At 35.4% G+C, this 27,966-nt stretch overlaps 1 protein-coding gene across 1 annotated transcript in view; it reads left to right on the forward strand.

Annotated features, from left to right (window-relative positions):
• DPYD (dihydropyrimidine dehydrogenase) overlaps positions 1–27,966 on the forward strand; it is an 813,917-nt gene that overhangs the window by 232,504 nt on the left and 553,447 nt on the right. The window contains exons 6-8 of the mRNA XM_061183827.1: positions 1,292–1,488; positions 7,487–7,568; positions 15,552–15,639. Of these exons, the coding sequence (XP_061039810.1) occupies positions 1,292–1,488; positions 7,487–7,568; positions 15,552–15,639 (367 nt within the window). The remainder of the gene's footprint in view (positions 1–1,291; positions 1,489–7,486; positions 7,569–15,551; positions 15,640–27,966) is intronic.

Here is a 27,966-nt window from a genome sequence, read left to right on the forward strand (position 1 = left end):
AATTCAAGTTTCCTGGTAAAGTTCACATTCTTATGTATTTTTTGAACATGTTCATTATAGTTATTCTAAAGTCTATCTTTGATAACTACACTTACTGGATTATGTATGCATATCTTTATGTTTTCTGAGTTATTGGCAGTTCTTAGTTCTTAGTTAATGAGAGGCCTGGGCTTTTTTGATCAAAAGCCAGGCCTTGTATATGAAAATTTGTAGATGTTGCAGTTGACTTATTATCCTCCACAGAAGGTTCACCCTATCATTTGGGAGGTAGACAAGAGTGAGACCTTATCACCTTCATCTAAATCAGGCTGGGTTACATGTCTACCTCTGGTTTGCCCCACTTGCAGAGTATAGCCCTCCAGAAGTTTCAGCTGTATGCTAAGGTGTTTACTAGGACTTCTTCTTCTTCAGCTACTCCTGTACTCCAGTTGTTTCTTCTGGCCTCTCAGAGTGCAGAAAGCTCCCTTCTGCTTTATAGAGATTTGTTTTGTTTATAAACACTGTGTCTCTCTAGTCCTAGAAAATTAGCTAAAATCTCTCTTTCTGTCTCTTCTGAGCTGTGGTCATCTATCTACAGGATTCCTCACTCTGCTAAGAAGTGGCGAATTCCCTCAGGGTAAAAGTAACTCCTAAACTGTCATCTCACTTCTCTGCTGTTCCCTTTTTTCTGAGATCTTGGCTCCTCTAGTCAGGCTTACTTCAGAGGCTCTCCAGTGCTTCCAACATATTTTTGAAATGTTATCCTTCAAAAGCTAATCTATCATAACCAGAAGCAGGTGTCATAAATTATCTACTGAATGTCTATGTGCCAGGTTAGTGCTCACTGCTGGTTTTACAATGGTAACATGTTTCTAAAAATATTTAAAACAAATAGTTAATAAGTTATATGTGTGTGTTTTTATATATGACATATTCTCTGACTCAAGAACTAATGTTCCGCTGACTAACATGGAAACGTGACACACATCGTAAATGGTTTCGTTAATAGCATACACAGTATGATACAGGAGCTCAGAGGAGGAGCAATTAACTTGGACCAGGGCTGGAGTAGGGAAAGCGAGTCAGGAATGCTTCCTAGGGACCTTAGACAGGAATTTCAAAGATTGAGAAAGAGTTAGTCAAGCATAAATTGCCATTGGCTTGACCCAGTATAACTTCTAAGTATGCTAATACTTAAAATGTACTGCTTATTTCTATTAAAAGCACAAATGGATTTGAAACATTAAAAATATGTTTGAGGATGTAAAAGTTAGCTTAAGAATTTTAACCATGCCAATTGATTTCTCCGTAGGTGTTCAAAGCAATGAATATCCCACAAATCAGGAATCGTTTTCTGCCTCCCCCAGAAAAAATGCCTGAAGCCTATTCTGCAAAGATTGCTCTTTTGGGTGCTGGGCCTGCAAGTATAAGTTGTGCTTCCTTCTTGGCTCGATTAGGCTACTCTGACATCACTATATTTGAAAAGCAAGAATACGTTGGTGGTTTAAGGTAATGCCTACATTTATTTCATGTTCACAGTGTCAAAAATGATGGGGTAAAACGATTATGAATATTGTTGGTTCGTAATCGTATAGGAACTTCAGGCTCACAGATGGTATTTTAAGTGTTCTTTTTCCAAATGCTCAAATTTTGATTTCATTATTCACTTTAAATTTGCAGTTGGCTTTAAGCAATATTTATTTTAAAATTTCTCTGTCTAGTTCTGTGAATTTAAGAGAAATCTCAGCAAAATATTTTATGAATAGAGGAACCAATCATTTGAAAGTTTATTTCAGGACTTCCCTGGCTGTCCAGCGGTTAAGACTTTGCCTTCGAATGCAGGGGGTGCAGGTTCAATCCCTGGTCAAGGAGCTAAGATCACACATGCCTCGCGGCCAAAAAAACCAAAACATAAAACAGAAGCACTATTATAACAAATTCAATAAAGACTTTAAAAAAATGGTCCACATCAAAAAAATCTTTAAAAAAAAAAAAAAAGCTTATTTCACCCCTGTGAATCTTTCCTTTAATGGCGATATATATATGTGAAAATTATGCAAATTAGAGATGGGGAAACCAAACTCCACAGAATATTGGATTATTCATTTTGTTGTGTACACAGACGTGCTGTCCTGGTCACGTATTTTCATTCTCCAATCTTTTTAAGTTTTGCATTTGATTACAATTATGTTAGAGTCTACTAAAAATGTTCCATTTTAATGTACATTTATGCAGTGTTTATCTCATAGATACCATATTATTATTTGCTATTAATCAGCATCATTATTAAACCAGGATTCAGTCACATAATCATTTATTCCCATGAAGATTCATACACTGAAATGGAAAATACTCACTTTGTATCTGATTTTCAGAAATTCGTATCAAGCTTAGAAATTGGATGGAGTTTGCTTTATTTAAAATAAATGGAACTCTATAGAATATACAATGGAGAAAAGGCAATATCTTCAACGACTGATGTTGGGCAACTTGGACAGCTTACATGTAAATCAATGAACTTAAAACACTCATGCAATATAGAAAAATAAACTCAAAATGGTTTAAAGACCTAAATATAAGACATGACACCATAAAAGTCCTACAAGAGAACAGAGGCAAAACATTCTCTGACATAAATCTTATCAATATTTTCTTAGATCAGTCTCCCAAGGCAAAAGAAATAAAAACAAAAATAAGCAAATGGGACCTAATCAAAATTAAAAGCTTTTGACCAGCAAAGGAAATCATCAACGAAACAAAAAGACAACCTATGGATTCACAATAAGGAAATGGGGTTTAAGTGAAATAGTTTTAGTCATAGAAAATATTTTGAGAACATGTGTGATGTAACACAATTTTAAAGTGTGGTACCTGTAGCGTACTAAACTAAAGCAAAGTTCTATCAGAGTATGAGCATCGTGCTTTAAAAAGAATGGAAGGAGGTTGTTACTGGTTAATTCCATTTAGATGAAAGAAACATGAACATACAAGAACAATTATTTTTTTAGGTTACCTGGGCATTCCACTGATTGTACTAAAGGATTTGTGGCCACAAGGAAAATTTCTTTCAAAACTTTAGATTGTTAAAAGAACACGTATAGAAGAATGAAAGTTTGTTTTTATAAGTACAACAAACTTGGGAAGTAACCATTCCAATTAAATTCCGTCTTCTATCCTTGTATCCCCTTTCTCAACATGCAGTCTTGAGGGTAATCTTCCTCTGTCCCTCCCTCCCTCCCTTCCTCCCTCCTTCCTCCCTTCCTTCCTTCCTTTTTTATTTATTGATCTCCTACTATGTGCTGGTCATTGTCTCAGGCCCTAGAGATACAAAGGTAAATAAAGCAAAGTGCCTGTTCTCATGGGGCTCGTACTCTGGTAGTGGGGGGGGTAGACAATAAAGCAACAATAAATCAAATATAGAGTATGTCAGGTGTTTATAAATGCATGAGAGGGTTTCAAAAATGGCAGTTTAGTGCTGTCCCTAGAGCATTTGATATATGGAATAGATAATTTTTAAATGTGGTTATCCTCTAGTCTGTACAATAAAATAATCTTCAAAGAGAATTATTTAATAATTGGTGATTATAATTATTTTTATTCACTCCCCTAAAACAAAATATTAGCAATTAAAACAAAATAATTTCAATATTAAAGGTACAGTTCACAGTTTCACTATTTGAAAGTTTAAACCCAAGTTAAAAACTTCTGGTCACACAAAATGATAGAATTGAAGTAGATTCATGTTGCTTCATGTGTTATCATTTTATCAATTACAGATCAACTGTTTAAACATGGGAATACGTAGTCTTGCAGGGGTGGAGACACATGCTATGGCCATTGGAATGAGGAATATGCTTGTAGGTGAATCAGCATGTGCCAGTGGCTGCTGTTTAACTGGAGTTCTCCGTATTAACTGCTCTGTAGAACTCAGTTTATTAATGAATGGGTAATAAAATTGGGATTATTTAAAGCTTACACATTTTTTTAACATCTTTATTGGAGTATAATTGCTTCAACTTCGATAGCTCAGCTGGTAGAGTGGAGGACTGTAGACCTGACACATGTGGATATTTATTTTAAAAACATTTATTACTAAAACTCTATAACAACTGTAGCCATTATTTAGAATTTAGATCCACCAAAGAGTTTTTTGGGGGGAGACAGTGTTTAGAATATCACTGACTTGTTTAGAGTTACCTGCTCATGGTGATAATACAAAAAGGCTTATTTTTGTCAGTTTTATAACTTTTTAAATCATCTAAAAACAGTGCACCTCCTTATTGCCTGCACCTGGACTTAGTGTGATGCTGGTAAGGGAATAGAGTACGAGTTTAGGGGTTGAGCGACTCATAGGAAGGAGTTGTCTGAGGACATATGTTGGGGTGGAGGAACCAAAGTTTAGTTTGGCGTATAAAAAATTTTAGATACCTATTAGACGTCCAAGCGAATATAAAGGTCTGGAATTTAGGTTTGAGGATAAAAATGTGGGTGCCATCACATATGGACGGCATTTAGAGCTCTGAAATACGGAGGAATTTGCCTGGTATCTGGGGTGGTAGTGTTCCTATTAAAGCCTGCTGACAACCCTCTGCTCTGTTGCCCATCCCCTGAACACAGCATGTACACTTTTTTTTCCCTCCTCCCCCTTGTTCCTCCTCCTTATCATTTTCGTCATCTTGAGATGCCTTCACGTGTCTGAAAGCTGATCATATGTCACATTTCACCTGATGATCTCATCTTGCAATAAGCTAATTCTCCTTTGAAACACTCTCGTTCACATTTGGTATTTTATACTTGTCACTTTGTACCATGAGAGTGTGTGTGTGTGTGTGTGAGTGTGTGTGTGTGTGTGTGTGTGTGTGTGTGTGTGTATCGCCCATCTGTCTGCTGACCTCATCCATTGGTGAATATAATTGTGTCATGTTTATAACAATCAATAATTACCTCCTTATCCCCTGCCTACTTGATTATGATCAAATCTAACTCTCTTTAGTATCTCACATTACTCTTATTTCCTATAGAAGATGCTTGGAGATGTGATTTCACACATTTATTCATAACACATGTGCTAAGTAAGTGTGGGCTACAACGCTTTCAGGGCAGTATGTGATTCTAAGCGGAGCTGCTCAAGCCCTAGCAGCCTGGCATTCCATTTGCTCTGCTGGCTACTTCAGCTTTCAGAGTTATACTTCCTCCTTGCTCCGGTTTCTTCTTGCTAGGTTGAGTGTGTTCTCCTTTTTTTCTGGTCAATAGAAAAATTGTTCCTCCTTCATTAACCTGCTGTTTCAGAGCTGTATCTTAAATTAGAACCATTGACCTAAACTAGCATCATTTTTTTTTCTTACATATCGTATACTTCTATTCAGAGCCCATAAAAATCCCAAGTCAGAGGAAGGTACTCAGCCTCACAGTGTATCTGTCTGTATTTAGAGGCTCACCTTGCTGTGGTTGGTTTATTTAGCTGGAATTTTTGCTTTCCCGTCTAGCCTTTTGAGGACTTTCATCAGACTCCAATGTTAGTCCATTTTCAGTCTCTCTTCCGCAGACCCCCCAGGCCTATCAAGACTGGGTGTCTGTTTGTGCCTACTTATAATCCATACTATTTAAGAATTTTTCTCCTTAGCCTCGGAAGGTACAGGGAGGAAAGAAAAATATCCTCTATCCTCTTAGGTCAGTAGTTGCCTCGTGAAATAAACTAACATAAGACAAATTAAGGAGAAAAACAGTGTTTATTAACACATGTATTGTACATACATGTGGGAGAACTCAGTGATGAATCATTCAGAGAAGGGGGTTCAGAACTTCAGGTTTATGTAGCATCTTAACAAAGAATGATAAATTTGTGGAGAAGTGACAAGACAAAGGAAAAGGGGTTTATGCTTTTAGGGACAGCAAACTGTGAGAAGGTAAATATATGGGAGAAACTAATGGAACATAAGAGTTATTTAGTAAGGCTTGTAATGTAAATTCCTCTTGGTGCCCATCTTTGGGCTGGTAAGGGTCTACAATTGTTTCCTGGTGATTAAGAGTTTTGCCCTTCCTGGTACAGGAAAGGAAGACACACCGTTGCAAATTTATGTACTGCTTTTTGGCAGATAATAGGGGATCGGAGAGCTTTTCTTGTATCTGTTTCTTCTTAATTGTCTTCAGCTCAAAATAATCCTGTGCCGAAGTGGCATATTTGGAGGGGGCATATTCTGCTACCCGACAAAGGCAGAGTCCTGTGTGGTGCCCAGAACATTATGATAACCGCTGAGGTAGAGTGGTTGGCCAAAGATCAGCTTAGGAGGTTTTTCTCTCTTAACCTATGCCCTAAAATCATTCTTATGTATAATCTTACACCCTAACTAGATAGAAAGCTCCTTTAATATAGGGCCTTGATTTTGTACTGTTCAATACTTTGCATTTTCTATAGCACTGAGCATGGTGCCTTGCTGATTGATGTATGGAAATTAATTGAATAATCAAGTTCTTAAGTCACCAAAGAATGAAAAGACTACAGATGCACTTTGGAAGACCTTGCACTGAATGATCCAGAAAGATCATCTTCAACAGTTATTTATTTTACAAATCAATCTCTATAGTGCTTGGATATAGCTCTTTCACTGAATGTACTACATTCTGTTGTAATGATCTGTTTATATATCTTTGCTCACAAGAATGAGAGCTTATTAAAAGTGGTAATTTGGTCAAATTCACCATTAAATCACTGCAGCTAACACTGTACCTGGTACTTTGTAAATGCTTGTTGGATGAATAGATGCATGACTACATGAATTGCTATATATTCATGAACATATGTAGCCTTTTTATTGCTGTAAGATATTGAAAAGTTATTTGAACTTACCTTTAATACTATGCATGAACTATTAACTCTTGAAGTGATTGTATTTGAAGACAGAAAACAATGAGCACTGATATCAAATAGGATTACTTTTTAATGACTGAATCCTTTTGGGACATATTGCTTTCATAGAAGATTGTTTTACTGTAAAAATATTCTGTAGATCACATTACGGAACTTATTCTGTAATGTCCTGAACAGCATGGTAATACAAAGTTACAGATTTGAATTTGAACAAGCTAGAGGTATAGTTATAGAATATATATGTGTGTATGTATATATACATATATGTATATATGATATGTGTATTAAACACTATACTTTCAAATTTTTGTTTTTTTAAGATTTTCTTTTCTTAGGAATTTATAGAAGTGTTAGTAAATAAATCAACTAAATACTGTAATAAACTTAAAAGTATAGGCCAATTGTCTACTCACTATTTGTTTTTCATTGTTTTTATTTATTTTAGCATCAGTTTCTACTGTTTCTCTTGTAACCCATATCATATTCTGTCATGCATATAAAAATGTGATATGATATCACATTATGTGATATGAAAATACCCTCAGAAGAGATACTTATTCCTTTAATACTGATCAATAAAGACGTTGCATTTTTTAAATTGGTGATTTTCCCACAAATGCTTCTCGTTTTTATTTTCAGTATCTCTGAAATCCCTCAGTTCCGGCTACCATATGATGTAGTAAATTTTGAGATTGAGCTTATGAAGGACCTTGGTGTAAAGGTAAGTGAAAAACATAACACTTACATGTATATTGCTCCAAAAGAAAGGAGTAAGCTCTACGCTAAAGATTAACAACAAAATGTCACACACTTTAGGAAAGAACAATTAAAAGCCACACCAGGCAGAAGCAGAAAGATGCTTCTCCTTGCTTAGGGCATTTGTCTGTCTACTGTCTGAATGCCACCAGCCTGGAAAAGGGCAATCAATAGTTCTCATCTGGCACGCCTGCATGTGATTAATTGTCTGTAAGAAACAAATTCCTAAATTGCTTTAGGGGTTCAGTGCAGCTAATAGAAGGATTTGGTTGCTTTAATCACGTTTTTTTTCACGCAAGTTTTGTGCACTCTGAAACATTTGTATTTCACAATTTGGAACATAATTTCTTATAGAGGTTTATTTTGTTTACTATATGCGTAATGTCAATAGTGTTAATGGGTTAATCCTTTTTCAACATAAACAGTTAATCAGCAAGGTAGAAAGCAACAGCTCTGTATTTTTAATTGTTTTGTGAAATAAATATTGTGTTCTTTTAAAGATGGTCAAAAAATTAATACATTTTACTTTTGTAATATAGCTTTAGATATTCCTATTCTTTTGTATTATTTAAGAGTATAATACTCTGGCTCTTCATTTGAACATATTGCTATTTTTATTTCAAAAGTTTTACCTTTCTGTAATAGCTATAAAATAATAGATTAACAGAGTACTATGATTTACATAATACATTATGTAAGTACATATAGGAGCTGTTTTGAAAAGTACAAACTATTCATGGCTCTTGCATTTAGAAATAAAAATTAAAATAATCAATAAAAAGGGAAACACTCAAAACAGTATTTTGTGCATTTACACTTATAATTACATCTTATTTGGCAATGGTTAGGCGATGAAACATTTACACATAATCACCAAACAAAAAATCTTATAGCAAGTATGCAGTACAGATGTGCACAACTTTATGAAAACAGAGTTCAAAAATAGTGTTCAAAATAGATTTAAGTGTGATTACTTGCTTTATATAAATATATTCTGAAAAGTTCTTTAAATGTATTTCATTTTGAATGCAAGTTCTTACCTAAATCTCATTAAATAAGAACATGATTATTGAGACTTCAAACTAATATATTAAGTGATACTTCAAATTGAAGATGAATCAAAAATTAATTTAAGACACCTCTGAATTCATCTTATAAGTAATTACAAAATTGCATTTGATTTTTACTGTACCAGATATATTGCATAAATCAGGGCATACCCATTTCTCTTACTAGGAAACTCAAGACATAATAGTAGTCAATGCACTGAGTGCCAGAAAATGTACATTTCAGCTACAATTATTCCACTTTCAAATTTTATAGTCAGATAACCTTGACAAAGTCAATTAATGTCCCTTGCCTTGGTCAATATTTGTTCGAAGGGAAAAGTATGCTACTACAATTTGTGTAAAATATAAACATATCTGCTTATATATGCCTGGAAATATATGTGCTCTGGAAATGTATAGAATCTGATAGTATAGCTTGCTTTTGGGAAGGTGTATGAAGGAGTTTATCACCATTTTGTACATTTGAATTTTAAACCCTATGAATTTATTAAATTATCAGGAAAGAATTAGAACCTGAATTAAAGAGAAGGTTAATACTGTCTTGTCCATCACTCTGAGGAGAGACAGTAATGAGGTTCTTTTTCAGCTTTGAGGACTTGTATCCATTGATGAAATACTTGCATCTTTTATGACTTATCAACTTTATCCATGAAAGGATATATATTTTTAAAAATGTTCTACACTTGTTACCACATTTTTCTCATCACCAAATTCTTCTTATAACCTGCCTTCCGTTTTTACCTCTCAACTAACAGTGTATATTTTAAAGTCAACAATAATTTCCTGGCAATGAAACGAATTTTTCTCTGGGTTTATACTGTTTGGCTCCTGTGCAGCATGTGATATATTCTGATATGTATGCATGCATGTATGTATCTATGCATGCATGTTTGTTCATGTATGTATGTATTTTTAGCTTTCATGATCTAGCATTATCTTGGTTATTATCTGATTTTTTTCTCTTTCTAATAGGTTTGTTTCATTTATTTGATAAATAATTATTGAGAATTTACTTTTGCCTAGAGGTGTGCTAAGGACTTGTCTAGAACCATCTTTCTTTTGAACTCCAGTCCTGTAATCTTAATAGTTTAATGAACACATTTATCATCCAAATAACATACACTCATCATATATAAACTTAGTTTAATTCATCATCTTCCCTCCCAACTATGTTCTTCAGCTAAATTTCTTGTTGAGTAATTTCAATTTATTTCATATCTAATAGCTGATAGATTAGTTCTTGTTTATTCTAAGACGAATTTTTCCAGTCAAATATTGTGTCACAAAAAACCCGTCTATTTGTATGTTATATATATATATATTTTTTCTTCCACTATTTCATTGTCACTAGTATGTTATAAAAGTGGTAATGCATGGCATCTTTTCTGATCTATGAAATAGCATTTTTATCATATTGAGTAAATGTTTTCTTTTTCTAGACTTAGAATAGTAACATTTTCTAAGTTATTTTGTTTTGTTTTAACGGAGAAGGGGTGTTAAATTTTTTAATTGCCCCTTTTGAAAATCTATGTTCAGACAATGTATTGAGTTATATTAATCTTTGCATTTCTGGATTATATACATCTTGCATCATGTTTTATTATATCTGTACATCTAGAACTAGGTTTGTTCTATGAGTTTTTTTTAAAAAAATTTCTTTTTCATTCACTTATTTATGCACTGAATATTAAAACTGTAAATACAACAGGGAATAGATTCTGTTGCTCGCTTTATAGAGTTTCAAAGCTACTGAAAGTCTGTCTTTGTTTTGCTTTATTTTTTATTTGTTATCTTTGTGAGTTTTGGTTATGCTATAGATTTTGGTTATAGAGTTATGCTAGCTTTATAGAAATAAATTTCCAAGCATTTCATTATCTTATTATTGGTAAGAATATTGTCTTGATACTTATATTTTTGCTAAATTTGAAAATTTTATCCATCTGATTTCAGTCTTTTTACGAGAAACAGAACATAGATGTTTTAAAAAAAATCTTCCACAGTCTTTCCACCTATTTTATTTATCTATTTTTTCTCATTAATTAATTAAGTTATTTATTTTTGGCTGCGTTGGGTCTTCGTTTCTGTGTGAGGGCTTTCTCTCTAGTTGCGGCAAGTGGGGGCCACTCTTCATCGCAGTGCGCGGGCCTCTCACTATCGCGGCCTCCCTTGTTGCGGAGCACAGGCTCCAGACGCGCAGGCTCAGTAGTTGTGGCTCACGGGCCTAGTTGCTCCGCGGCATGTGGGATCTTCCCAGACCAGGGCTCGAACCCGTGTCTCCTGCATTGGCAGGCAGATTCTCAACCACTGCGCCACCAGGGAAGCCCCTATTTTATTCTTATGCTAATTTGGTCAGTATATATTTTCCTAGAAAAAATTTCTGTTTCATTGAGACTTTTGAATTAATTAGCATAGATTTAAACATATTATTCTAGTATACAATAAAAATACCTCATCTGTACCTGTGATGGTATTTGCTCTCGCATCTTAAAACTTATATATTGTGTGTTCTTAACTTTTTTTCTTGATAAGACTAGATAGTGGTTTCTCTAGTTAATGTATTCTTTGAAAGAATCAGGTTTCAGAGTTTTATGTTTCCTTATTCACTAATTGCTGACTCTATTAATTCTTTCCCCCTGCTATGATTACACTTGCTTGTTATTCTTTCTCAACCTTTTGAGTTGCATACTGATTTAATTTTTATTTTTCTAGGTTGAATAATTTTTCCCTTTTAAAACAGAGTTTCTAGGATAATATTTTTACTTGCTTCTGTATTCTTGTGATAGAATTCAAATTTTAATTTTTTACTTATCAGCAAGTTATAAGATTTTTAACTTATCAAGTATATTCTCAACTAATTTCACATCAAAGGATTTTTCCTAGTATAATAAAAATATTCTTTAGAGGAAATAGCCTCTAAGCTGTTATATTTTTATAAAGCTCTTTATTTTAGAATAAAATTTTCAGCATAAACCACTGTCAATTATTTTTAACCCTAGGTGGACTTTAACAAAGTCTCCTGTGATATTTGTGTCTGAAGATGTTACCAATCTTTTAGACTAAATACTCTTTTCTTGTTTTGCAATTCAGAATTTAGGTATATATAAATATTCTTGTTTCATAGTCTTTATAATATTTCTACTGACTTTATTTTTTAAAGCTAAAAATGTAAATCTCCATAAAGATTTTACATTTTTCTAAATATGTTTAAAATATGTATATTTGTCATTTTTCAGTATTTTGACAGAATTCTATTTTGATTAAATTTATAATTGCTAGGAATTTGTCTTCATAATTTGAACAAAAATATCTGAGATATCTTTCTTGATAAATTTTCTACATCATCTTGTTTGCCATTTTGTTTATTTGCAGCAAGCATTTCCATCATTATAGGATGTTACTGAAAACTAATATGAAGTCATATTTTATCTCTACTGGAAGGCGAGAAACATGTACATTAATAGCCAACAAAATAATTTTGTGTCTAAAAAAAGCTGAATTTATTTTTTAAATTATTTTATCTTATTTTCTATGTTAGAGATTCTGGAAATACTTGGTCTATTTAGCCAAATTTTCTATCAGAAAAATGTGAAGAGCATGTACATTATTATCTGTATTTTTTAATAATGGGTGTCACATAGTTCATTTCAAAAAAGAGTTCCACACCAAAAAAGTTGTAAACCTTAATCCTACATTAAAAATATTATTATATGTATGAAGACATATTATGGATGCATAAAGAACGTTTTTGTCAAGTCCCGGAGTAGATATTAGGTGGAACTTTGGCTCAGGGCTTATTGTATTCAGCCCTTCTATTGAAATAGTAATAACTCTTACACTAAACTTGATGTGGAGCGAATTTTATTCTGAATTTAGCTGGGATGTTTGAGTACCCAGGCATATATTATTAAAGCCATTAGAGGGAGGTTAATATATGCTATAATCCATATCTAAGAAAATCATGACGGAAAATATTACATATATAAAAAATATGGGAGAAAAAGGAGCAAAAACACGAGCAAAATGCCCATAATGTGATTTTTCTAACATCATATATATTTAACAAATAATCTTAGGACTTCATAGTATATCAGCCACAAAATGTTTTTGATGTCTGTAGTTGTCATACAATACCAGTTTTAGTTAAGTTTTACACGTCTTGGTCCAATTTCCTAAGGCATAATGTAAGCAAAATTTTAACATTTTGTCAAAGAATCTTTCTCCTTGTTCTTTCTGAGAGTGAGTTTTTGATTTGATGGCAAATGTTTGGGGGTTTTAGGCTTTAGAAAAGGGAAATTTGACTAGATTCCCGAACATAGGGAAGAGTCCTTGTGCTTGCCACTCCACTGATTATTGTTTTTGTTGCTTTGTTCTCATTTGCACCATGGAACTACTTACTGCACAGTGATGGTTATTCTCCCCCTGTCCCACAGTGTCTGGCTACAGTAAGTAAAGTCTTACTGGTCCCAGTCCCAGTAAATTAACACTAGGAGTTAAGCTACTTGTCTTTCCAGTTTTCGATACACAAAAGTATAATTCAACTTTTTTGCTTCCTCAGTTGCACGCTGTTGCCTGCTAGGGTGGAAACAGACTGAGAAACGCAAAATGTCTGTGCATCCTTTCTGTATGTTACGAATTCAGGGACGTGTTCACTCTATCAGGGTGGAAAAATTGGGATATTTTCAATCCCGTTTGATAAATCACATAACGCCACTACTCAACTACGCACACGCACACACACACACATGCACACAAACACTACCTCAGGAAGGATGGGGGTCTTTCTTCAATTTTTTTGCTGAGTCAATTAGTAAACCAAACCTAAAGTCAAGTATTCTGAGTATCACTTCCACTGATAGACCCATTGGCAGGGCACTCCACTGCTCAACTTTGGAAACTGTAGTATTATTCAGTTTACTAAAATTTTATTTAGAATATTTGGACCTGTAGTTTTCTTTTATGTCTAACCTTCATTGTATATTGGTATTGAGGTCATTTAAAAAAATAAGCACTAGAACTTTTTATCTTTCTTTATGATCAGAAATAGTTTAATAAAAAATCTACTCTTTGAAAAATAAATTAAAATTCTAAAGCTTCATTATCCATTACTTTTAATAGCATCTAACTCTACTAACTCTAATAGTAATACCCACTATTAGATACTTAGTATTAAGTACTTTTAATAATATGTGTTTATTTAATTGTCCAGTTTATTTCATGGTATTTGATATGTTCCAGAGTTCTGAATATTAGTTATTAATCTCACCTTGGTTGTCCCCTGGTTGTAAACTTTCAAATGGTTCCTTTATCTGACAATAAAATTAGAACTAGTATTTTAGTAAAACAAAAATGCCCCCCTATGTTATATCCAAAGTCATTTTATCCCCCTACTTTCTCTTTCTGTTCTTTGCTTTGCACGTTATACTCCAGAAACACTACATTTTCAAGTAGTTCTCCACATGCAGTATGTTGTTCTGTGCCTTTGAGGATGGTGCTGGTTCTGCCCTTCATTCTCTAGAGACGTTAGAGCATAGCTGTTACACCTGCTGGTTCTGCAATTAAACTACATATTTGACTTTGGTAAAGGTTGTCAAAGCTCTCTTGTCCCTTAGTATCATCATCTGTAAAATGAGGATAAAGATACCACTTCATAATGCTATTGTGAGGATGAAAGAAGTCCATCTATGCAGTATTTAGAAGAGAGTCTTGCACTTAGTTAGGTACTCTATGCAAGTTAGGTGCAATTACTCTTTTAATGGGTAAACTTTGTTCTTCTGCTATGAATCAGTTTAGAGACTTTTGTTTTTAGGAACATGTTGACTTCAAAACTCAAAGAAACCTACCAGACATTGTGCTTCCTTATTTATAATGGTAAATGAGTGCAAAATTGCAGCAAAGTCATGTATTTTAGAGAGTATATACTGGCATATACCTGAGAAGTAGACCCCTTTACTTCACTCAAGTGGCTAGTCCCTGATCTTAAAAAGGTTCATCTTCCTGTGGAGGGCAAGCATATTAAAGTCTCCAGCATACTAGCTACCCCTGTGGAGGGCAGGCATATTAAAGTCTCCAGCATACTAGCTACCCCTGTGGAGGGCAGGCATATTAAAGTCTCCAGCATACTAGCTACCCCTGTGGAGGGCAGGCATATTAAAGTCTCCAGCATACTAGCTACCCCTGTGGAGGGCAGGCATATTAAAGTCTCCAGCATACTAGCTACCTCTTGCTTATGCTGTCCAATCTGCATGATGTTCTCAGTGTAATGGATCACTATGATGTTCTGTGGTATGGCCAGATCGTTTCAGATTATATGTATTATTACGGAAGAGAGTTGACATATTCCTGAGGCAAACCTGTAAATGAATATTCTTATCTTTCCCCCATGAATGTGAACTGTTTCTGATCCCTTTTCCACAGAAACATGATGAAAAGTGTGCATTCATCATATCAATGGCTACGTGCAGTGTAGCTGCACGTAGTTAAACATATATATGTGTGTATATCTATATTCTTTTTAAAATTCTTTTGAGGCAGAAACTGTCTCATTTATCATTTTATTCTTTAAAATGCCCCACCTAGTGCCTTGAACATACTAATTAAGCTGTGAAAATCTACTGACTTGATTTTAAATACACTAGCTTTTCTTCTGGTACTTAATTAAAAGGCAAAAATGCATTTAGCTATTAAGTAAAACATGTTTGTTCTATTTATATACTATTTAGTATACATAGCCTATATACTAAAAGACAAAAATATTTTCATATCTGTATATGGAATTATATATATGTGTGTACGGAGTTTTTATTATTTGCGATGTTAAAGGCTAAGGTTTTAGTCATTCAAATGCCAAAATACAGTTACCAAAATGTTTTTTCTTACAGATAATTTGTGGTAAAAGCCTCTCAGTGAATGAAATTACTCTTAGCACTTTGAAAGAAGAAGGGTACAAAGCTGCTTTCATTGGGATAGGTGAGTAGCTTACTTTAAAATATTTTTCTTTATAATATTTTTTTACTTCCTGATAATATCCAGAAGAATAACTACCTTCAGACATTTTCATGGTAGAAGTTGTGTCTGTTCAGGGAGGAGCAGACAGAAATGAATGGCCAAAGAAAATTTCCTATTTTGTAACGTGTTGTACTGCCTCACCTCATTATGGATTGACTTTGGCAAGACTGTCTTTATCTTCCCATTCTCTCACCATACTTCCATCACCAGCGAACATCTAAGAAGCAAAGTGTTTTCAAGTCATGCCACAGAAGCTCAGAATTTGGGCTTAGAAATATCTTGATGCTGTAGCTTTCTCTTTATGATTAAACAAATTGGTTAAGTTGATATTAAAGGAGAGAATTAGCTCATTTTCTTTTTCTATTTTTTTCAATATTTTCTAAAGACTTTTCATATTTGGCTGAATTTTAAAGATGTTTAATCATAGTTCTGAATGTCACATGGACAGTGTATAACTGCTAAGGCAATTAATGTATCTTATGGTTCCATATTTTGCCTAAATATCCCACGGAGATTGAGTTTTCTAATACTTTTCCCTTCCACTTCCTGTATACTGAGAAACCAGAAAGAGCAAATGGTTGATTTAATTTATTCTTTGTCTTATGAACTTTGTATTTATTCTCTTATATGGTCATACTATGAACAGTTATGGCGTATAAACTAAGTGCATCCTCATGTCTTTTAGTTTGTCTCCTCTCTAGTTCACATTCTTTGAATAGGAATGTCTAATAAACCTGCACAGAGGTGAAAACTGTTCCATCTCTTTAAGTAATCACACACTGGATAACATTTGTTTTAGGGCTCTCTTTTTTCATAGTGTTTCTGGAGTAAAATAATCAGGAATGCTTTACTGCCTACTAAATTTTCTTATCAGGATGGTATGTGTTCTCTTACTAGATAATTGATACCAAGTCTAAGACCATCTCTGTCACTCCCTTTACTTAGATGAAAAATTATGAAGAGGAAGATAAATTTTCCCGCCTTCTAGCTCCTAAATATCTGTACTGAACCTCCTTTCTTTCAGAAACTTGAGGGCCATTGTCAGCAGTATTTCCCTATGTTATCTAAGTACAATAATCATGTGTAGATACGAAGAGGAGAGAGAAAATAGCTAGAGATATATTCTCTAGGTTCCATTTTTAGCAGCCCTACCCTTGATTTTGGTTTTATTTTTCAACATTACATTTGTACTGAGAATTTTACTTAAAGAAATTGGGCAAGTATTTTTTGATGTCTATTCTACTAATAACCAGCAAAATTGGATCAGTAAGTTGCTTTTACTCTCAACAAATGTGTATTAAAAAATGTTTGGTTAATAATAAATGAAAAATTTAGTCAGGCAATAGAGCTGAAACATTGGCAATGTTTTCAAATAGCTATTTGAAATTCACCATTGTGGTTTCCTACAGCAGTTGTATGTAAAAGATATATTTTCTATTAATGGAGTTGTATATGCTAATGCAGTTTAGTGTATCTCTATGAACTTTATCTACACAGAATCTCTGTACTGAAGAGATAGGGGCCAAATAAATAACCAATACATTGAAATATCTCCAAATTAATTGCTCAAGAAGCAAATTATAACAAAATTTGGAAGAGCTGACTTTTATCACTCTGAGTGTTTTCAGTCATGGAGATATCTTCCATCTGCAAGAATCAGGAATGTTTCAGAGTTTTCTTTTATTCCATTAAGTCCCCTTACATATGTTATTTGATAGTGCTACATCCCATTCACAATACTCCATTTGACTCTGCACTGAGGTGTGAATAAAACATTTAAAATGTGAAGTCCTTTCATATTTATGTTTCTGTGCATTTTCATGCTGAGAAATGAATCTTTTGACATTTTGGTGTAGTGATGTGTAGAATGCAGTTATGTTCTATTTCAGTATTTTGTATGAAACGTATACAAGAAAGTTTCATTTTGTCAAAAGAAAAGGATCTGTGTGTAGAAGACAAGTAGCCTTATTCTCCAGGAAGTATTTATTTGACACTCTTGATTGCCGAGTTGGGAATTTGTGACCTTTCTATTACCATATAACTGCCTATTACTTAGACAGCCTCACATCCTTACATGCTTTTGTTCATTCACCATGCTTCTATGTTGTAATTAAACTTCACTCACTTTGTTTATCTACTTTTTCCCACTCAGTATAGAGGAGTACATTTTGGAATAGGAAATCTACATTACTTAGGATATAGGTTTGGCCACTTTAAGAAAGGAAAATAATACAGGCTTAAACAAGTTATAAGTTTAGTTCTCTCTCATTTTAACAGTATGAACCATCCTCAACACCTAACTTCCATCTTTGGTTCTCAGGTGGCCAATATTTCCACATTCCTGCTAACAAAAATTGGAAATAAAGAAGGGGACTCCTTTCCTTTTAAGTTTATGACCCAGAAATTGCACATATCACTTCTGTTTGTATCTTATTGTCTACATCCTTGTCACATAAACATACCTGGCAGCAAAGGATGTTGGGACATAAAGCCTTTAGCTGGGTGGACATAATGCTCCATTAAACTTCTATTTCTATTGAGAAGGGGGATAATAGATATAGAGAGAGGAAAAAAATACAGGTCTCTGCCATACATGTGCATCATCATTTGTATCTGACACATGGAATCCTTATTGAGAGAAATCAGTAAAGCAGTTAATAGCAAAGAAAAAACTCTTGGAACTTAGTACTTGCGTGCTGGTTACATAGGTCACTTAATGATAAAAGAGTATTTTCTCCTTCTGTAATTGGGAATACCATATTATAGCTCTTCTGTAATTATAACTAGTGTCTCATCCTATGTTAGTTTGTCTAAAAGAAAAAAAAGTTATTTTTTAATTAAATATGACTTATTAAGGATAGCTTTATAAATCCATTGCATTAACAGAAGTGTGTTCTCATGTTTCCTGATTTTTAGTATTGTGTATAATATTGCTGGTGAAAACTTGCTCACTTTTAGGTTTTTCCCTAACTAATTCCAGAATCCATTAAGGAAATTATCTCATTGTGTGTACATCATTGTGAGACTGAAAGAGTACATCTCTTTACCCATGAGATGTTTAGTTTTTTCTAAGTGAAATAAAGGTAAGTGAGATAAAGCTCTGTGTCTTATTCAAACTGGATTGAGTTGTCTTTGAGATAATTGGTATTTTTTTAAAAGACTCTAAATTTTGGGTATTTTTACTGAAATAAAAGCACCGGCACAGTGTGTTACTTTCAGTATTCAGAAATAGTTAGAACATCCTCTGTACGAGGTTTTTTCAGAGTATTTGATGGCTTTCTTTGGTTGGTATTGAAATCAATATAGTGGTTTACAACCATCATTTTTTTATTATTAAAAAATGAGCACAAACAAATAGAAAATATCAAAAAGTGTGCTGCACATTGTTGTGGTAAGTGTTACTTTGCGAAAAATGTTTTTCCATCATATGTGTATTTGTTTTTGGTGTATGTGCTTGCACGTGCATACTGCATTATATGGAAAATGTGTTTTTAAGATGCGGCTTAATAGTCAATGCTTGAAAGCCACTGCTATACGTTGTAAAGACCCTCAAGTTCTAATTGCTTTTTCCCCATAGTATGCCCAACACCTCTCAATAAGCAGCTGTTGAGTGAATTAAATAAGTATTGAGTGACTACAATGTTCTAGGTATATATATTTTTTAAGTTCTTTGGGTGATTATATTCTGGAGCCAATCTAAGCATCACTGTTCTAGGTGACTGAAGAATTGAATCCTTAATCTTTGCTTCAAAGGAGCCTATTTCCCTTCCCATTTCTGATTGTCCATTTTATGGTACTTTACCTCTTATATTCTCACAAAACATGTCAGTGATGAAAAGGCTAAGCAAGCATGTCAGGGAAAGAACATCCACTAAGACACCCTCAGGAAAATGGTAATACTTTATAGATTCTTCTGGCAAAGTATTTCTTTTTTTCTGAATTTTTGTTTTTAATACTTGAGAGAGGGAAGGAATTACGGGGTGAATACCAGTAAAATCCATAATTACAGTCACAGTAGATACAAAGGGGGCAGCGGCTGCAGGAAGATATTATAGAGCTGAATAGTCTCTGTCTCACCACTGTGTGCTTTACTTGTGTCGACTCTTGAATTCACTTCTCACTATCACTATTCGCCTCTCTTCATGTTACTAGGCTACTCCTTAGTCTCCTAACCAGTCTCTTTGGCCACTGTTAACCACATGACAGAAAGAGTGATCGTTCTAAAATTAGATCTCATCATGTCATTCCCTCATTTAAATCGCCCCTACCCCCCACCCAATTAGCTCCCAATTTCCTTCAGGATACAGGAAAAACTCCTTAAAATAAGATGTTCAAGGCTGTTCATGATTTATTCACAACTTATGTCTTTAGTCACTTATAAAATTGGGTGTTGCAAACATTTGAGATGTTTTCACCTTTTCCTCATCTCAATTTTTTTAACTTGGTTTTTGGACCTGGTGTTGCTTGGACCCAGAACTGTCATTATTTTCATATTTGAGTTCTTCCATATCCTTTTTTCTACTTCATGGAGTTCTCTTTACTTGTGACGATCCACTTCCTAACTTCACTCTTTAGCCTGGATGAATGAAGCCACTTCCTTACCACCAATCCTCACACCATTATGTCCCTGTTCCCTCTCTGGATGTTCAGATCAGATTTTAGCACTTATTTCCATGTATTATAATTGACTGGTTACATGTTTGTTTCTGCTAGTAGAAGTTAAACTCTTGTAGGCTGAAGAGTCTGTCTGCCTTACTCACTGATAAATCTTCAGTGTATAGTGTAGTCCCTGGCACATAGTAGGAAGTCTATAAATATTTTTAAATTATTGATTTTAATGCAACTGTTTTGACTATTTGCCAAAATAAATTGATAAGATGTTAAAATATGTTGGCAGTTCTGGAGTATTATAATATTAACCAAACACAAGGTGAAATAGCTACTACATAATTTTAAATTTGGCATTACACTGTAAATGAAATAAACAAGTAGGAATAGTGATATGACTGGTGGTGATAATGCTAGTAGTAGCAGTATTAGCTAAAATATTCCATTCTCAATTTTTAATATAATTTATGTCATTAACTTTTAAAATGGCCCTTGAGGTAGATATTATTAACTCTACTTTAATAATAAGAAATTAAGATTAAGATAAGAAATAAGGATAAGAAATTAAGATTAAGCAAAGTTAAAGAAAACAAGTAAATGGCAAACAAAACATGGAAAGTGAGTTATATAGAGAATGTAGGAAAAATGTAATAAATGCAAACATCCATACTTTGACATAAAAAGTTGTTGCAGGGGAACCTACAAGATGGCGGATGAGTAAGACATGGAGATCACCTTCCTCCCCACAAATACATCAAAAATACATCTACATGTGGAACAGCTCCTACAGAACACCTACTGAACGCTGGAAGCAGACTTCAGACTTCCCAAAAGGCAAGAAACTCCTCACGTACCTGGGTAGGGAAAAAGAAAAGAGAAAAAACAGACACAAAAGAATAGGGACGGGATCTGCACCTCGGGGAGGGAGCTGTGAAGGAGGAAAAGTTTCCACGCACTAGGAAGGCCCTTCACTGGTGGAGACGGCGTGGGCCGGGGGGAAGATTTGGAACCATGGAGGAGAGCGCAGCAACAGGGGTGCAGAGGGCAAAGCAGAGAGATTCCCGCACAGAGGATCGGTGCCGACCAGCACTCACCAGCCCGAGAGGCTTGTCTGCTCACCCGCCGTGGCGGGCTGGGGCTGGGAGCTGAGGCTCGAGCTTCGGAGGTCAGATCCCAGGGAGAGGACTGGGGTTGGCTGCGTGAACACAGCCTGAAGGAGGCTAGTGCACCACAGCTAGCCCGGAGGGAGTCCAGGAAAAACTCTGGACCTGGGGAAGAGGCAAGAGACCATTGTTGCTGGGTACCTGAGGAGAGGGGATTAAGAGAACCGCCTAAAGGAGCTCCAGGGGTGGGTGTGAGCTGCGGCTCTCAGCACAGACACCAGAGATGGGCATGAAACTCTAACGCTGCTGCTACAGCCACCAAGAAGCCTGTGTGCAAGCATAGGTCACTATCCACACCGCCCCTCCCGGGAGCCTGTGCAGCCCGCCACTGCCAGGGTCCCATGATCCAGGGACAACTTCCCCAGGACAACACATGGCACGCCTCAGGCTGGTGCAGCGTCACGCCGGCCTCTGCCACCGCAGGCTCACCCCGCATTGCGTACCCCTCCCTCTCCCCAGCCTGAGTGAGCCAGAGCCCCCGAATCAGCTGCTACTTTAACCCCATACTGTCTGGGCAGGAACAGATGCCCTCAGGCGACCTACGTGCAGAGGCGGGGCCAAATCCAAAACTGAACCCCAGGAGCTGTGCGAACAAAGAAGAGAAAGGGAAATCTCTCCCAGCAGCCTCAGGAGCAGCGGATTAAATCTCCACAATCAACTTGATGCACCCTGCATCTGTGGAATACCTGAATAGACAACAAATCATCCCAAAATTGAGGCGGTGGACTTTGGGAGCAACTGTAGACTTAGGGTTTGCTTTCTGCATCTAATTTGTTTCTGGTTTTATGTTTATCTTAGTTTAATATTTAGAGCTTTTTATCACTGGTAGATTTGTTTATTGATTTGGTTGCCCTCTACCTTTTTAATATATATATATATATACACATATATATATATATTTTTTTCCTTTTTCACTTTTTGTGAGTGTGTATGTGTATGGTTCTTTGTGTGATTTTTGCTTTTACCATTTTGCTTTTACCATTTGCCCTAGGGTTCTGTCTGTCTGTTTTATTTTATTTTTTTTAGTATAGATTTTAATGCTTGTCATCATTGGTGGATTTGTTTATTGGTTTGGTTGCTCTTTTCTTTCGTTTTATTAAATTAATTTTTAATTTTTTTATTTTAATTTTTTTTATCTTTTATTTTAATAACTTTATTCTTTTTTCTTTCTTTCTTTATTTATTTTTCCCTTTTCTTCTGAGCCGAGTGTCTGACAGGGTCTTGGTGCTCCGGCCAGCTGTCAGGCCTGAGCCTCTGAGGTGGGAAAGACAAGTTCAGGACATTGGTCCACCAGAGACCTCCCGGCCCCACTTAATGTCAGTCAGCGAGAGCTCTCCCAGAGATCTCTGTCTCAACGCGAAGACCCAGCCCCACTCAAAAACCAGCAAGCTCCAGTGCTGGACACCCCATGCCAAACAACTAGCAAGACAGGAACAGAACCCCACCCATTAGCAGAAAGGCTGCCTAAAATCATACTAAGTTCACAGAAATCCCAAAACACACCACTGTACACGGCCCTGCCCACCAGAAAGACAAGATCCACCCCCACCCACCAGAACACAGGCACCAGTCCTCTTCACCAGGCGCCTACACAAGCCACTGAACCAACCTCACCCACTGGGGATAGACACCAAAAACAACGGGAATGACGAACATGCAGCCTGCGCAAAGGAGACCACAAAGACACTAAGTAAAACAGAATGAGAAAACAGAGAAATATGCGACAGATGAAGGAGCAAGGTAAAAGCCCACCAGGCCAAACAAATGAAGAGGAAATAAGCAGTCTACCTGAAAAGAATTCATAGTAATGATAGTAAAGATGATCCAAAATCTTGGAAATACAATGGAGAAAATACGTGAAACGTTTAACAAGGACCTAGAAGAACTAAAGAGCAAACAAACAATGATGAACAACACAATAAATGAAATTAAAAATTCTCTAGAAGGAATCAATAGCAGAATACCTGAGGCAGAAGAATGGATAAGTGACCTAGAAGATAAAATAGAGGAGAAAACTACCGCAGAGCAGAATAAAGAAAAAAGAATGAAAAGAATTGAGGACAGTCTCATAGACCTCTGGGACAAGATTAAACGTACCAACACTCGAATTATAGGGGTCCCAGAAAAAGAAGAGAAAAAAGAAAGGGACTGAAAAATATTTGAAGAGATTATGGTTGAAAACTTCCCTACTATGGGAAAGGAAATAGTTAAGTCCAGGAAGCGCAGGGAGTCCCATACAGGATAAATCCAAGGAGAAACCTGCCAAGACACATATTAAACTATCAAAAATTAAATACAAGGAAAAAATATTGAAAGCAGCAAGGGAAAAGCAACAAATAACATACAAGGGAATCCCCATAAGGTTAACAGCTGATCTTTCAGCAGAAACTCTGCAAGCCAGAAAAGAGTGGCAGGACCTGTTTAAAGTCATGAAAGGGAAAAACCTACAAGCAAGATTACTCTACCCAGCAAGGATCTCATTCAGATTCGACGGAGAAATTAAAACCTTTACAGACAAGTAAAAGCTAAGGGAATTCAGCACCACCAAACCAGCTTTACAACAAATGCTAAAGGAACTTCTCTAGGCATGAAACACAAGAGTAGGAAAAGACCTGCAATAACAAACCCAAAATAATTAAGAAAATGGGAATAGGAACGTACATATCGATAATTACCTTAAATGTAAATGGATTAAATGCTCCAACCAAAAAAAGTAGACTGGCTAAATGGATACAAAAACAAGACCTGTATATATGCAGTCTACAAGAGACCCACTTCAGACCTGGGGACACATACAGACTGAAAGTGAGGGGATGGAAAAAGATATTCCATGCAAATGGAAATCAAAAGAAAGCTGGAGTAGCAAGTCTCAAATCAGAAAAAATAGACTTTAAATTAAAGACTATACAAGAGACAAAGAAGGACATTACATAATGATCAAAGGATCAATCCAAGAAGAAGATGTAACAATTGTAAATATTCATGCACCCAACATGGGAGCACCTCAACACATAAGGCAAATGCTAACAGCCATAAAAGGGGAAATCGACAGTAACACAATCATAGTAGGGGACATTAACACCCCACTATCACCAATGGACAGATCATCCAAAATGAAAATAAATAAGGAAACACAAGCTTTAAATGATACATTAAACAAGATGGACTTAATTGATATTTATAGGGCATTCCATCCGAAAAGAGCAGAATACACTTTCTTCTCAAGTGCTCATGGAGCATTCTCCAGGATAGATCATACCTTGGGTCACAAATCAAGCCTTGGTAAATTAAAGAAAATTGAAATCGCATCAAGTATCTTTTCCAACCACAACTCTATGAGACTAGATATCAATTACAGGAAAAAAATCTGTAAAAAATACAAACACATGGAGGCTAAACAGTACATTACTAAATAACGAAGGGATCACTGAAGAAATCAAAGAGGAAATCAAAAAATACATAGAAACAAATGACAATGAAAACACAGCAACCCAAAACGTATGGGATGCAGCAAAAGCAGTTCTAAGAGGGAAGTTTATAGCAATACAATCCTACCTCAAGAAACAGAAACATCTCAAGTAAACAACCTAAACTTACGCCTGAAGATTAGAGGAAGAACAAAAAAACCTCAAAGTTAGCAGAAGGAAAGGAATCATAAAGATCGGATCAGAAATAAATGAAAAAGAAATGAAGGAAACAATAGCAAAGATCAATAAAACTAAAAGCTGGTTCTTTGAGAAGATAAACAAAATTGATAAACCATTACCCAGACTCATCAAGAAAAAAAGGGAGAAGACCCAAATCAACAGAATTAGAAATGAAAAAGGAGAAGTAACAAGTGGCACTGCAGAAATAAAAAGGACCATGAGCAATTACTACAAGCAACTATATGCCAATTAAATGGACAACCTGGAAGAAACGAACAAATTCTTAGGAAAGCACAACGTTCCGACACTGAACCAGGAAGAAATAGAAAATATAAACAGACCAATCACAAGCACTGAAACTGAAACTGTGATTAAAAATCTTCCAACAAACAAAAACCCAGGACCCGATTGCTTCACAGGCAAATTCTATCAAACATTTAGAGAAGAGTTAACACCTATCCTTCTCAAACTCTTCCAAAATATAGCAGAGGGAGGAACACTCCCAAACTCTTTCTCTGAGATCACCATCACTCTGATACCAAAACCAGAAAAAGATGTCACAAAAAAAGAAAACTACAGACCAATATCACTGATGCACATAGATGCAAAAATCCTCAACAAGATACTAGCAAACAGAATCCAACAGCACATTAAAAGGATCACATGCCATGATCAACTGGGGTTTATCCCAGGAATGCAAGGATTCCTCAATATATGCAAATCAGTCAATGTGATAAACCATATTAACAATTGAAGGAGAAAAACCATATGATCATCTCAATAGATGCAGAAAAAGCTTTCAACAAAATTCAACACCCATTTATGATAAAAACCCTCCACAAAGTAGGCATAGTGGGAACTTATCTCAACATAATAAAGGCCATATATGACAAACCCACAGCCAACATCATTCTCAATGGTGAAAAACTGAAACAATTTACACTAAGATGAGGAACAAGACAAGGTTGTCCACTCTCACCAATATTATTCAACATAGTTTTGGAAGTTTTAGCCACAACAATCAGAAGAATAAGAAATAAAGAGAATCCAAATTGGAAAAGAAGTAAAACTCACTGTTTACAGATGACATGATAGTCTACATGGAGAATCCTAAAAATGCTACCAGGAAACTACTAGAGCTAATCAATGAATTTGGTAAAGTAGCAGGATACAAAATTAATGCACAGAAATCTGTTGCATTCCTGTACACTAATGATGAAAAATCTGAAAGAGAAATTAAGGAAACACTCCCATTTACCACTGCAACAAAAAGAATAAAATACCTAGGAATAAACCTACCTAAGGAGAGAAAAGACCTGTATGCAGAAAACTATAAGACACTGATGAAAGAAATTAAAAAGATGATACAAACAGATCGAGGGATATACCATGTTCTTGGATTGGAAGAATCAACATTGTGAAAATGACTCTACTACCCAAAGCGATCTACAGATTCAGTTCAATCCCTATCAAACTACCACTGGTATTTTTCACAGAACTAGAACAAAAAATTTCACAATTTGTATGGAAACACAAAAGACCCCGAAGAGCCAAAGCAATCTGGAGAAAGAAAAACTGAGCTGAAGGAATCGGGCTCCCTAACTTCAGACTATACTACAAAGCTACACTAATCAAGACAGTATGGTACTGGCACAATAACAGAATTATAGATCAATGGAACAGGAGAGAAAACCCAGAGGTAAACCCACGCACATATGGTCACGTTATCTTTGATAAATGAGGCAAGAATATACACTGGAGCAAAGACAGCCTCTTCAATAAGTGGTTCTGGGAAAACTGGACAGCTACATGTAAAAGAATGAAATTAGAACACTCCCTAACACCATACACAAAAATAAACTCCAGATGGTTTAAAGACCTAGATGTAAGGCCAGACACTATCAAACTCTTAGAGGAAAACATAGGCAGAACACTCTGTGACATAAATCACAGCAAGATCCTTTTTGACCCACCTCCTAGAGAAATGGAAATAAAAACAAAGATAAACAAATGGGACCGAATGGAACTTAAAAACTTTTGCACAACAAAGGAAACCATAAACAAGACGAAAAGACAACCCTCAGAATGGGAGAAAATATTTGTAAACGAAGCAACTGACAAAGGATTAATCTCCAAAATTTACAATTAGCTCATGCAACTCAATATCAAAAACACAAACAACCCAATCCAAAAATGGGCAGAAGACCTAAAAAGACATTTCTCCAAAGAAGATATACAGATTGCCAACAAACACATGAAAGGATGCTCAACATCACTAATCATTAGAGAGATGCAAATCAAAACTACAATGAGGTATCACCTCACACCCGTCAGGATGGCCATCCTCACAAAATCTTCAAACAACAAATGCTGGAGAGGGTGTGGAGAAAAGGGAACCCTCCTACACTGTTGGTAGGAATGTAAATTGATAGAGCCACTATGGAGAACAGTATGGAGTTTCCTTAAAAAACTAAAAATAGAACTACTATACAACCCAGCAATACCACAACTGGGCATATACCCTGAGAAAACCATAATTCAAAAAGACACATATACCCCAATGTTCATTGAAGCTCTGTGTACAATAGCCAGGACACGGAAACAACCTATGTGTCCATCGACAGATGAATGGATAAGGAAGATGTGGCACATATATACAATGGAACATTACTCAGCCATACAAAGAAATGAAACTGAGTTATTTGTAGTGAGGTGGATGGCCCTAGAGTCTGTCATACAGAGTGAAGTAAGTCAGAAAGAGAAAAGCAAATAGTGTATGCTAACACATACATATGGAATCTAAAAAAAAAAAAAAAAAAAGGTTCTGATGAACCTCGGGGCAGGACAGAAATAAAGACAGGTGTAGAGAA

Source organism: Eubalaena glacialis, chromosome 3 (genome assembly GCF_028564815.1).
Source record: "Eubalaena glacialis isolate mEubGla1 chromosome 3, mEubGla1.1.hap2.+ XY, whole genome shotgun sequence".
NCBI classification, from domain to species: Eukaryota; Metazoa; Chordata; class Mammalia; order Artiodactyla; family Balaenidae; genus Eubalaena; species Eubalaena glacialis.